This window comes from Nicotiana tabacum, chromosome 2 (genome assembly GCF_000715075.1).
Source record: "Nicotiana tabacum cultivar K326 chromosome 2, ASM71507v2, whole genome shotgun sequence".
In the NCBI taxonomy this organism is placed as follows: Eukaryota; Viridiplantae; Streptophyta; class Magnoliopsida; order Solanales; family Solanaceae; genus Nicotiana; species Nicotiana tabacum.
Window position 1 is genome coordinate 120,124,396 of NC_134081.1, and position 13,265 is coordinate 120,137,660.

Genomic DNA, 13,265 nt, shown 5'->3' on the forward strand with positions numbered 1-13,265 from the left:
CCTATCATTAAGCATTGTTCACAATATTCAAGTTTCCATTCAAACATCACTCCCTCCCTGCTGGAATGTTTTCTTTGTAGGGTCCATCATTGTTATTTTAGATGGCAAGGCCTTAGTGACATTAACTTATATGAGCATTCGAGCAAATGATATTCTAGTTTGCTTTGCTGTGCATTCATCCGCATATTTAGGAACACCAATGGCACTGGCTATTCTACTCAATGAATCCTGCTCCAACAATTCATGGGCAGATTTGGGAACTTAACCCATAAAGGCAATTCTATGAGGAACTCTGCATTGAAGTCAAAATCTGGAGTCCATTGCTTTAAAATCATAGGTCTATTGTTAATACTATAAGATCCTTCATACAGAATTTCATTTATGTCTGCTATGCTTTAAAATTTAACAACATAGTATCCCTCCTAATGATAATAGATTCCAGGTTCCGATACAGTATTCCAGTTTTGCTGCACATATTTCTTCATGTAATTATATCCAGGTGTATCTCCTACTACATATACTATTAATGTCGACTTCCATTTATCAATTTCCTTTTATGTTTCTCCTTTGTCAAGCTTAACAATTACAGATCCCTCAACCAATTCCGTAGGAATGTAATCAAGAGACATACCATTAGTTGCAGCACGATTACGGTTGAATAGTCCAGTCCAAGTAGGCTCTGGAGCTTGTTGCTTCATTGCTGCTTCAGCATTCTCCTTTGTTGAATCTTTGAGCTTTGGATCATTAGTACTTGTACTTGTGGTCTTTCATTTCCAGTCAATTGCGTCTTTGGTTCTCCGCCGAGGTTCAATTTCTTAACCTCAGGGTTCGATTTCACTGTCGACGCCAATGGTGAAAGAGCCAGAAAGTGAGTCGCTACTGGTGTTGTAATTCTTTGTTCTCCATTTTTTAGAGTTTCAGCTATTACCCTAGCACTTACCGAGCTCCCTACTGTAATAATTGGTTGTTTCTTCGGTCGACCTCGCCCTCTAGCCATGGCTAGATATTGCCGTTGTTGAGCACCTATATCTACACAATCTCCAATCAAATATATAATGGCCAAAGGTAACAAAAGCAGTCAATATATTTTTCCTCATAAAATATTACTCCATCTTATTGTATTCCAAACAAAAAGTATTCTATAAAATTCAGACCAAGAAGAAGGCAGTGTCCAGAAAATTAGTACTTTACAAGATAGATCTCAGTCCTAATAAACTAAAAATGTAGAAAGCTAGCTAGAAAAATAGGGGTGGGAAAAGAAAGTGAAGATTAAAAAAAAGGTAGAATGAAGCTCTCTCATTGGGGCATATCTTCCTTGATCTGCATTCTGCTTTTAACTTCAATCGCAACTAAACAAAGTCGTTGAACAGCAGGCAATAACAAGTAATACATCACGCATAGATAGATGTACTTGCTTTTTTGTCAATCCAACAACTCATTTAGAACTCGTTGCTTCTGGCTCGAACTATATATATGTGTGTGAAAATAGCACATCTAATAAAGAATAGAATCATGTCAAACCCGCTGCATCTAGCTCGGACTATATTAAGAACATAAATTAATAACATAGCCCGTTAACTCTAAATTCTGAATTCACCACTGTTTCAGCACTCCAATTTTTGCACCCAGACCTCGTCCAGTTTATCTAAATCCAAAAAGACTACGAGGATCAATAGCTAAATCAACGACGGATTTGAGTTCATCCCAGTTTCCATCACTAAACAAATACTCCTCTTCAGCACTTGTATTCCAAAAGCTTGAGTTTGATGATGTGATTGAAGATTGAGGCATGGTAATTATTGGTTGGCTATTTTGGTAATGTGTGGTTTTTTGATCAACTTGATAATTTCCTCCAGTTGCTGTATTATTTTTCTTATGTGGAAACTCCATCTTATTGAAGTTGATATTAATAGAGTGATCATCACTTGTTTCAGATTGAAGACTGCATGCTTTAGAACTTGCATCACCAAAACTTTGTTTAATAACGGGCTGCTTCCAATCTGGTGTGAATCTCTTGTAATTTGAAGTCCTCTTGAATATTCTGCATAGTGTCCAAACTTCCTGCAATTTATGATTTTCAAAAGGGTTAATACATAGTTGATATACAAGAGAACAAAGAAAAATGGTGTATTATCGCAACTTCGCTCAGCTGCGACGCCCTTACTTTTTGCCTCAACCTACGAGCACGGAAGAGCATGGTACCGCTACCATATATGTGAAAATTTAAGAAAAACAGTTTAAAAGTTTTGAATTTTTATTTTCGACACTCTATAACTTTGTACACATTATATTAAGCTTAAATCATAGGCCCGCCTCCATCTTTAATTGCATGAACTTTTTTACTCTTGTTTTCCTTCTTTTTGCCAATTTATTCATTTGGGTGTATACTAATTTGTACTATTAGTATAATTTTCTTTTTACAGATATTTTTCGTTTTTTTTTTCCTTCTCTTTGCCAATTTATTCATTCGGGTGTATACCAAGTTGAATCATCGGATAATTAGGTTATTGCAGGTCAGCATTTGTGGATGTGAATTCAAGAAGAGTTAAGTTCTATCCGCTGGCATCAATCAAGGGAGTGAATAAACGAGTCTATATTCCTCCCACAGTCCCACTCCTATATAGAAAATCATTTTACTACTTGATCAAAAGTGAAGAAAGGTAAACAAGAAATTAACATAGAATTTGTGTTACCAGTTACCACGACAAGCAAGGATGGAGGTATAATTTAATGTAGGGGTTCGACAAAACCCACTAACTTTGGTCCAAATTTTGTATTAGTATTAAAAAATTCATTTAATATATATAAATTAGTACGTATTAATTTAGCTTCGACTATCTTGTTATCTTGTTGTTGTTACTATTTCCTTTTCCTTGTGACCTTTACACTATTATATTTATTTTGCATAATTGTTGTGATTTTGCTTTTCTTGAGCCTCCACTTGCACAAAGCAAAAGTAAGGTCGCGTACATATTACCCTTCCTAAACCTCACTTGTGATATTGCATTGTGTTGTTGTTGTTAGTATTAATTTAGAAACCAGTAACTTAGAAGGGCCAAATTCCGAACTCATAAATTTCAAATCTTGACTTCACCTCTGACAACAAGAACGAAATTGGGGGGGGGGGGGTGGGGTTGGGGGAACTTACAGCTTCTGGAATAATGTTCTTGGGATTGGGCAGCTGTTGGTTTGAAGTCTTCCAATTTGGTGGGAGGCGAAACTCATGCATCATCCAATCAGTTTTTGTTCCTTTGCCAGCACTTCCCCTATAATATACTAATGATTTCTTGAGGCCAATGCATTCACGATCTGTACTTTGTGATGTAGTAGTAGTACTACTATAAATAGGCTTGTCAATTCCTGTTGCTTTCCAAAAACCAGAACCTGTTACTCTATTTGGTCTTACACTGTTTCTGTACTTTCTCCCTCTCATGCTGAAGAAATACCATTCCTTACAATTATCCCCCACTGTGTTCCCTTCTACGTACAAACAAATTAATTTCAAAACACACAAAAGTTAGAAAAATTAGGTTACAAACATATCTTAAATGAAAATTTAAACTTCAACATTTACAGTTTGAATACCCTTGAAAAATTTTCTGGCTTCGCCACTATATACACACTAATTGTGTATACAATCTTTACACTTTCTCTGTATTTAATCTATATTATTTTCCAACCAATCTCAATTATAATGGCCAGCTATATGTAGTTATCTAGGCGAATCGGTACGTTAGCAGTGGCGGAGCCACATGTATTCAAGGGTGTCAACACCTATTCGTCAGAAATTAATCACACGGGTGTGGTTAGGTAAATATTTTTTTATGTATATATTACATATTAACACTCAATGACTTCTTCCCGAGTGTATTTTTTTTTTTGTTTGACCCCGTTAAAAATCTTGGTTCCGCCATTGTTAGTGTACAAACTTTTATACGCTATCAATTATAAAAAAAGTTAAACTCTTGTTTCTTAAGCATTATTTTTTTTCAGGAACATGAATACTTTATCTACCATGTGTTCTTTGGAGAAGATATTATTGTCTTTGTTGCTTCTAATGCACTCAAGCAAAATTCTAATGGTAAGAGTTATAGATAGGTATTTTATATTAGACCAAATAATAATCTATGCTGTCTTGTTTGAATTAGCTAATAAGGTATGACGAGAACTTGGTCAATGACAAGGGCAAAGTCACTTTCTAATTGTCTTGTTTGAAGATTGTTGTATGATTCCTTCAACTTTGGAGCCAAATTTGAAGGAATTAGATCTGGTCAACAATTGTTGCAGGAAAAGATCAAACAAATATACATCTTCCAGTACAAACCAGATCTAATTATAGCAGTCACTTTCCTGATGAGGTGATTTCGCAGTTCTCGCACAAAGCATCCCGCATTCGTGTAGGATTCAGAAAAGGATCGCATTTCAAGAGGTGTGATGTGGACAACCTACCCTAATACAAATATTAGTATCTGCTTACATGGCTCGAACCCAATGACATGTGACCTGGAAACAACATTATCGCCCTTCTTCACGGTTCTCCAAGCAATGCACTATTTTCTCTATAACATTTTTATGTGATATACATTCTCGTTTTAAGTCTACTTCAAAATAAATGAAGCATTTTAATATAAAAATAATTTATTTTAAACTTTTATTTTATCCTTAATAACATAATTTTATAATTATAGAAATATCATAACTTATTTAAGACTACAAGTCCCAAAATAAATTCTTTTTTTAGATTCCATGTCCAATTGAACACTTTCATACAACAAGAAATTAAGGTAGTAATATTTATTATAATAGACTGGATATTCATTTATATTGACCCCGACCTAAATTGTATGTACCTTGTGCTTACCATACCTAATTGCTTGAACGTAATTCAGAAAATAAAAGGTATAGTATGTAAGAAGGAAGTCATTTTTCAAGAAAATCCCAAGAAAGTCATTTTCTTGTGTTCGATTACAAAATAACTACGTAGTATTTTTCAAGGAAAGGGAAGATGACTTCCCTGATCACCATAGGCAAAATTCGATTACCTTACAGGTGTTAACTTTTATATTACTTGTTCAACATTTAGACATTTATTAGTTGATCTTTAGTACTCAAAATTTTTATTTAAACATGCTTTGATTTGCTAATATTAGTTATTATCAAATGTTCATGTATATATTTTTTCGAAAAACTATATTTTGCATTCACCTACCTACACCGATGAACATTTTCTAGAAAAATAATTTTTATAGAAAACTTTTAACCAAAAAAAATATTTTAACAAAAAATAACTTCCATCGTACCAAAGCACGTGTAATGTAAGCTTTTCATCTCAGATGATGTATATACTCGTAATGTAAGCTTTTCATCTCAGAAACTGATAAGCTAGCACAAAATAATTTTTTTTAGGTACAATTAGAACGTAAACCACCAGAATTCCAGATTTCCTTTATTTTAACTTAGCCCTTTACAAACTTTTAGAGAGGGAGAAAGTGTTTTAAACCTAGTTTGGGGTCTTCATACCTATACCTCATTAGCTAATTTAGCCTAGAGCGCAGCTAGAAGCCAAGCTATAGGTTCGATCGAATCCAGTAGCTTTAGTCCAAACTCTGAATTTGTATTAAAAAATCACTAAATATGTACAAAATTTAAATTTAAAACCCATAAAGATCAAATTTAGCTCCGACTCGAATTTAACCATGTGTTTATGCTAGACCATCTGATTTTATCAGATAATCTTGGGGTGTGAGGGGAGAAGCAGAACCGAATTTACGATCTAGAGTTAGTAGACTCTGAAAATATGATCTAATTGTACATATACATTTTTTATATTCTTTTTGTATATGTAAACATAGTTCGAACTAAAAACAATAAATTCGGTTGCACGAAAAATTAATTACATATAATAATTACTAGTATATATACTCACTTGGAAGATCCCAAGGATCATGTTTGTAGATATCAACCTCTTTGATAAGATCGATTTTGATCTTTTTGTTTTCCACTTTGCGTTTAAGATAAAAACTCACAAGCTCTTCATCTGTAGGATGAAACCGAAAACCTGGAAGTTGCATCATTTCTTCTTCATCTTCAGCTTTAATATTAGTATTAGCTGCTATATTTTCCACTAATTCCATATTTTCTATTTTCTCTGCTCTTTTTTCACTCATTTTAATTATCAAACTAGTGCATGGATATCTTATAGGGTGGTTAATAAATGAGACAAAGAAGAAAATAAAATAATATGACAAAGACAAAGTATAATAATTAATGAGAAAGGTCAAGAGATGGTAGTTGTTTTGGTCAAAGTCCATTGAACTTAATTGGCCTATTTAACTTTGTTGAAAAAAGAAAAAAGGTAGTCCGTGCATGAATTGTATTTGGTATTTATGCAGGGTGCGGAGAACGATTGCACCCTAAGGGGTGTGTGATATAAGTAGTGTATGCTGATTCAAGTATCACTAGCTGATTCCATACTTATTTAACTTTGTTGATTATTCAAAAATGACTTTGTTAAGTACTCGATTGATATGTTCGAGTCATTTATGAAACTTAGGTGCACAATTTGAAAGTGTCAGTTTTAAATTCTATCCGGTGAAAAAAAAAAGATTTAAAGTCTATCAGAGTATGAAAATTTTCAAATTAATATCACTATCATTATTGAATTGTTCTACATACAATTGGAATTCTAACTATGTATTACCTCAGTTTCAAAACACTTTTTTTCTTGTCGTCGCGCATAATAACCTGCATTAGTTAAATAGAAATGGTTAACACATTTTAAACGCTACAAAAGTTTGGGTCTAACTTTTGATTCTACTGGAAAAATGCATCGTCTATTTTATTCTTCTTTAATAAAAATAAAACAGTGATCCCAATAGTTTCCTGAATATCTAAGAACTCATAGTCTTAATTTTCTCTTGCAAATATATCGAGAGAAGTACAATTATATCGAGCCTTAGCAATGTATATAGAATTCTAATGGGATGATTTGAACAAATAGGACACTTTGGTGCCACCTTTGAATTTTTTACCCTAAATGAAGGGTAAGACTGCGTACAATAGACCCTTGTGATCCGACCATTATCCGGACCTTGCGTATAGCGGGAGCTTAATGCACCGAGCTGCCCTTGATCCATGGGTAGAAGTTCAAGTTTAACAAGCGTGGCCCTTCGCTTGTCTCATGAGTAACACTTTTGACTTTTGACCTTAAAGGTTTGTCTCCCCAGCGTGAATCCGAATCAGACCATTACCGAATGGTTATTAAGAAAAAAAAACTAAAAAGGGGAAGAAAAAATAGTTATTGTAAATTTGCTGAAGTCATGAAAGGGTTATAATGATGCATTAATACCAGAAGATTTTGGAAAGTTAAGAGACATGTCACATATGAATTTTCGAAAATTAGGGCTTTTAGTTCTGATAAACAAGTGTGGTAGTCCACTAGTGCGGGCACACCATTGACTTGGACAATATGCAAAGTTAGAAAAGAAAAACTCAAAGTCCTTTATGATTGCAATAGGTCAAGTATATTAAAAACATTCGAGATTTGTCTTGAAGATATATTGACATTGATCTTCTTAAAGTGGTGGTGGAATAGTAAGTATTTATTTTTTCTTAAAGTTTTAGGTTTGAGTCGTGATATGAAGATGTTTTTGATATGAAACACTTTATCCCCTCAATATGCGACTTTCTAGCTCAAAGCCGAATTAGTCGTGACCTAAAGCAGATGGAACATAAAAAAAACATTAAAAGAAATATAGAAGATAGAGATTGACCAATTCGCAAGACACTAAATTCAGCAGAAAGAATTAATATGTTGGCCCTCAATGTGGACCATATGACTTCTAGCTTGGGATCTCCAAGTCAAGTCAAGCCAGATATTTCTTCTCTTTTTTACTTTGTTGCATACTTTTTTGTATTCTTCTTCATCTTTTATTTATTTTCTTTCTTTGCTGGTTTATGAACAAAAATAAAATAGACAAAAAGTTGGAAGAATTTAATATGTCTGATGTCATAATGTCTGATTTGCATATAAATAGTCCTTTGATAAGTATCTTATTTGACTTTTTACAAATAAATTTCTAGATATCGCCTTTCGTTGTTTTTCAATATATATACTCATCTTTTTTTTTTAAAATCAAAACTCTAAAAATAATATTACCCCTATATATGTGTGTGTATCTATCCATATGTAACACCACCATTCGTTGACATTTAGGGAGAGGTGAATAATGGTGCAATGAAGTGTGTATATATATAGTTTCGACCGCGGGCTAAAAATGATCTTTGCCCCATTGTAAATAGAGTTCCATGGCCAATAAGTCATAACCTCAACTGAGTTATGTAAATTAAATTTTTTAACAAGTTTTATATATTAATTAAATTATTGTATACCTTTCTTCTAGTCGAAGCATCTCCATCTTCTGACCTGGTTCATACCTGCTAGAAGATTGAGAAAGGATTCATTACTTAGAAAAAATAGTTTGTTTTGCTGACGTATAGTTGTGTACTTAGAAAAAAATAGTTTGTTTTGCTGACGTATAGTTGTGTATTAACCAGAACTTCTGAAGGTCCCCCCTCAAATATAGGTTATACTGCTCTGTTGTCCTTTGTCTATACATGTTGCTCGAATTCTCTAAAAATATCACTGAATACATGACGGATCCTTCAAAATTAGTATATTTTTAAAGGATCCGATACAGGTGCGAAAACATTTTGATAGTCCGCACAGCATAGCTTCATGAAATCCTATAAGGTCACGGATAAGGGATGTGACTGAATAATAAGTATTATTCCATCCTTCATTGAAGGTCTTGAGTTCGAGCATTGAGTATGAAGTCGTTTTTTGTGAGGGAATATTTTATTCCCCAATGTAAATTTTACAACGTGATTCCAGATTTAGTCAAACCTCAATACGTTACCGGAGACTCAGTGGGAAACTAAACAAAACCTTAAAGGTCATCAAGAAATCGTAATTAATAAATCATATCACGCCGTTGAGTCATATTTAATTGAAGGAAAAAAAACGATTCAAACCGGAATTTGGATATTTGGTAATAAGGTACGTGGTTCTTGTACAACCAAGACTAGTGAACAACTAAGGTAGAAAGTTTCTAAGAGCATTTGGTATCAAGGGAATTTCATTTAATTAATAAATGTTAGTATTTCTATTAAACCCAGAGTTGTTTGCATTTTGTACACGTAATGTATATCATTAATCCTCGATCGATTTGTATCCTATCTTTTATCATTTTACAATTCGTTCCTAACATGTGCATCATTTTTTAGTGAACATACCTTTTGTTGTTTTACGAGTTACTACCTAATTAATATATGTAGCGCTGGCAGAGGCAGATCTAGAATTTGAAATTTATGAATTCCTATCATGTAATTTCAAATTAATATACAATAATAACTGGGTTCACAATTAGATATTTATAAATATTTAAATAATTTCTTAATAAAGCGTCTATGCAAAAGTTACTTGGTTCCGGGGAACCCAACGACAACACTCTACATCGGCCACTATGCCGCGCTAGCTAGCATTGTTTAATTTGCACCCTATTCTTTGCCAAATCACACGTATTTTAACTGTCACTAGGTAGTATAGCGAAGGACAAGATTAAACAATAGACGATAATAGAAAGGTATGTAGAAATATTTTCGTAAATGAAATAAGGAATTCGAGATTTTTTAATTGTCATGTATCTTATTGATTATGTAAGTAAGCAGTCATAGCTATGCCTATATCTTCTAGTAATATTTTATATTTAAAAGTCTCAAATACTGTACTTGTCGTATAAAGAACCTTCGTAAGAAAAATCTGATCATAATATATTGTGTTTTTTCTGAAATTGGTGGGACGTTATTGTCTCAAGTTGCCGATGTCATGTCAAGCAATTAATTTGAATGAACAAGTCAAAGTTCAAACTGGCCAGAGAGTTAAAAGGAAATAAACAAACAAACAGAATACTTGAGAAACAATTGATAATGCTTTAATTTTCTACACTAAAGACTGGTTTATCTACTCCTAAAGTGTGAAGAGAACTTCGAAGGAATATAAGCTTTGAAAAGAATGGTTCACAGCTCTTATTTAATTTGTATTAACATTTAGCTACGAACTTTGTCACTAATTTATCGTTAAATTACTTGTTGCTAACATAATTTTTTGATAATTCATTGCTAATTCGTCGCTGAATAGGATTAGTGTCGATTTTTTTTTGTTTAGCTACAAAATTTATTTGTCGCTAATTCGTATTTTTTTAATAGTGATTACTATTAACGCCGCACAAAGATCATGAAAGGTAAACAGTAAACCCTAAACCTTAAATTCTTAATATGTGGTTTCACGGAATGAGTATGAGAAGCACTTTTTAATCATGTTAATAATGTTTGAACCATTCAATAAGAAAGAGAAAAAAAAATTGAACTACTTGTCAATGCTAGTTTGGCCTATCTAGTAGCTTTTTCAGATCATTGATTTGTATTAATTTCTCTTTATCTTTCAAGATCCTCTAGATGGCATTTCAATGATGTTTTGACAGGTTAAATTTGGTGAGGAAAAGCTTAGTATTTAAGGATGAGAAGTATGTAGAGGCAGGCAGATCAAGAATTTTTAACTCATTGTGTTTGACCTTAAAGATTAATATTAACATTAAATTTATATTAACATTACTAATAACGTCGCACAAAGTACAATAAACCTAGTATTTTTTGTCTTTGTTGGAAACTAAACCTCAAACCTCACATTTTTGGAAGCATGTTTTTTTTTGTTTCTCCTCCAGTGTTCGGTATTCATATTGGGGCCAGATTAAATTCGGATTCGCGCCGGAAAGTCCACATAGGGGGTAAAGCGCTCCCTAACATAGTCAACTCTATACCCAGGGACTCAAACCCGAGACCTCTATATTCTGGAAGCATGGTTGATACATCCAAATGTGAATTTAAAGTGTTAAACAAATAAATGTTGCCGCAATTGTTGAGACACCAAAATGTAGGGGCCTAGGAAACGCAGAGACGTACTTGCTAGAAAAAGAATTAAGAAAAGTCCGAGACTCCGAATCCTGAGATTTAGTTACGAACAAATAGCACTCTCATTGATATATTTTTACTTATATTTATTCAGTTAATCACAAAATCACAGCATAATAAAACAAAGAACAAAGAAAAGGAAAAGATCCCATTTCAATTTTGTATTTGTTTTCCTTGCTTCTTATACATTAGAGGGATGAGGAAACTACGGTAATGTTAAGAATATTGAGCTCTAACATTGAATTTTTTAACCTGATTCCTTATGTCAACAAACATAATCACGTGCATGATATTTTCCATGATAAAATGGTGGCATAATTATTTATTTATATATTGATTGTTGATATCATTTTATATCCTTATTAAATCTAACACTTGTGTCTGGTGAAAGTGATATTTTAGTTTTGTTTTCTTACTGATATTAGGCAAAAAAAATGCATATATTTAATTATTGTTGCCTCACATTCTAGTATTTTTAATCGTCTTTTGAGTGTTATCATATTATTTTTTACTTAATATTATATTTTAACTGTGTAAAAATAAAGAAGTGTGAAGATGAAGAGAGTTGGAGCAAAATTGAATAAAACGTGAAAGAAAAAGAATAAAAATTAAAAGAATAAAAAAAGGGGGACACCCTTTGGATTTCCCCCCCCCCAGGTGGAAGACAAGAGAAAAGAAGACATGCAAAGCAAAGCAAAATTTGAAGGAATTGGCGTGAAACATTCTGGCTACCGCGTCAGGCCAGACGCTGGAAATGGGAACTTTTCCTATTTCGTTCGGGACAAGGTTATTTCGGCCCAAAACACTCCCCTCCAACTCCTATAAAAGGAAGTCTACACCTAATTTGGAGGGGACCTAACATACTTTGAAGGAAAATTCATGTAGGGTAACACACACCACGCTTGGAGGAGGCTTCTAATTAGTTTTTCTTCTCTACTCTTCCTTTAATCTCATAGTTTATTAGTTCTAGAGTTGTTGGGTGCTACATGAACGTTGTAGTTTGAATCTTGAATTGTTCTTATTATTTTATCATATTGGTTTATTTATTCAATCTTGCGCTTAATTATTTGATTGATTGACCACCAATTGAATACTATCTACGAATCTAGGATTGAACTCGAGAGAGGGAATTCTAGATTGCATATAAGATTGAGTAGAGCAAGATCTTAACTTTGAGAGGGGGCGGATTTGCGGTTAGGATAGGAATATACCTAATTGCCTTGCTTGGTTACTATACAGGAATTATTAACACGTTCTTGTTAATTCTAATTTCCTAAGAATATAGGCATTAGATTAGCTTGAATAGGTGAGTAGTACTTCGGGAGAAAGCTACGAGCAATATTAACGCTGTCAACCAATAAACCAAATAAATTAATTAGACGATTTAAGTGAAAAACTCAACGGGGTTGTTAACTAACCCATAGCTCTAGAATATTTTCTTCCATTGAATTCATCTCTAAGATTGCAGACTTGTTTCCTTTAATTTCATAGTTTACTATTCTAGATTAATTTTAGTTAAATATTCATAACTTTAGAAAATTGCTTGAGTAGATTGATTATCTTAGTTTAATTTAGTTGATAGTTAATCACAAGTCCATATGGGTACAATATCTTGACTTACAATCCTATATTACTTGTCGACCACGTATATTTGCGTGTGCATTTGGGAGCAACAAGTTTTTGGCGCCGTTGCCGGGGACTTAGAAATCAACTATTCTACTAGATTAGATTTTTACTTTTTGTCTATTCAAGTTTTATTTATTTATTCTATCTTAGTTTAATATTTTATTATCTTTGTTCACATGGCATCTTGGAACGAGAATTGATCGAATATTGGTTATTCTTATTTTGGTGATCCATATCCATATTGTGGAGGACCACACTTGCGGCAAAATTGTGAATCTCAATCTTATGAGTGGAATTTTTGTAATGTGTGTGGTTGTCAAGGTAGCCATTGGGATGGTTGTCCTAATTCTTATTATCCTTCTCGGAGCTCTTATTATGATGTTTCTAATAATGTTTATGAGTTTTATAGGAGTAATGAAGCGGAGGATGAGGAATGTGTTGTCCGTATTATGGACATGATGAGGCAAGTAGCTGAGCAACAAGATGAAAATCAAAAGGCTATACAAAGAATTAGTGCAACAATCATGAGAATGAAGGCCGAGGCGGACGAAGTGGCTAAAGAGAGCGAGTTCCCACCAGAAGATAATTTTGAAGAAGCAGATATAGTGAGC

At 33.3% G+C, this 13,265-nt stretch overlaps 1 protein-coding gene across 2 annotated transcripts; it reads right to left on the bottom strand.

Annotated features, from left to right (window-relative positions):
* Positions 1 to 1,066: 1,066 nt before the first annotated feature.
* On the bottom strand, positions 1,067 to 6,195 carry LOC107803746 (transcription factor JUNGBRUNNEN 1-like). Of its 2 annotated transcripts, none has more exons than XM_075238477.1 (3): positions 5,927 to 6,195; positions 3,149 to 3,477; positions 1,067 to 2,061 (listed from the first exon to the last, which is right to left on the bottom strand). In XM_075238477.1, exons 1-3 carry the CDS (start codon positions 6,165 to 6,167, stop codon positions 1,642 to 1,644), a joined length of 990 nt encoding a protein of 329 aa, XP_075094578.1. In that variant the 5' UTR covers positions 6,168 to 6,195; the 3' UTR covers positions 1,067 to 1,641. The 2 variants fall into 2 exon arrangements, with proteins under 2 accessions (XP_075094578.1, XP_016482997.2); XM_016627511.2 differs by having other exon boundaries at positions 3,149 to 3,480; positions 5,927 to 6,193.
* Between the last annotated feature and the right edge of the window lie 7,070 nt (positions 6,196 to 13,265).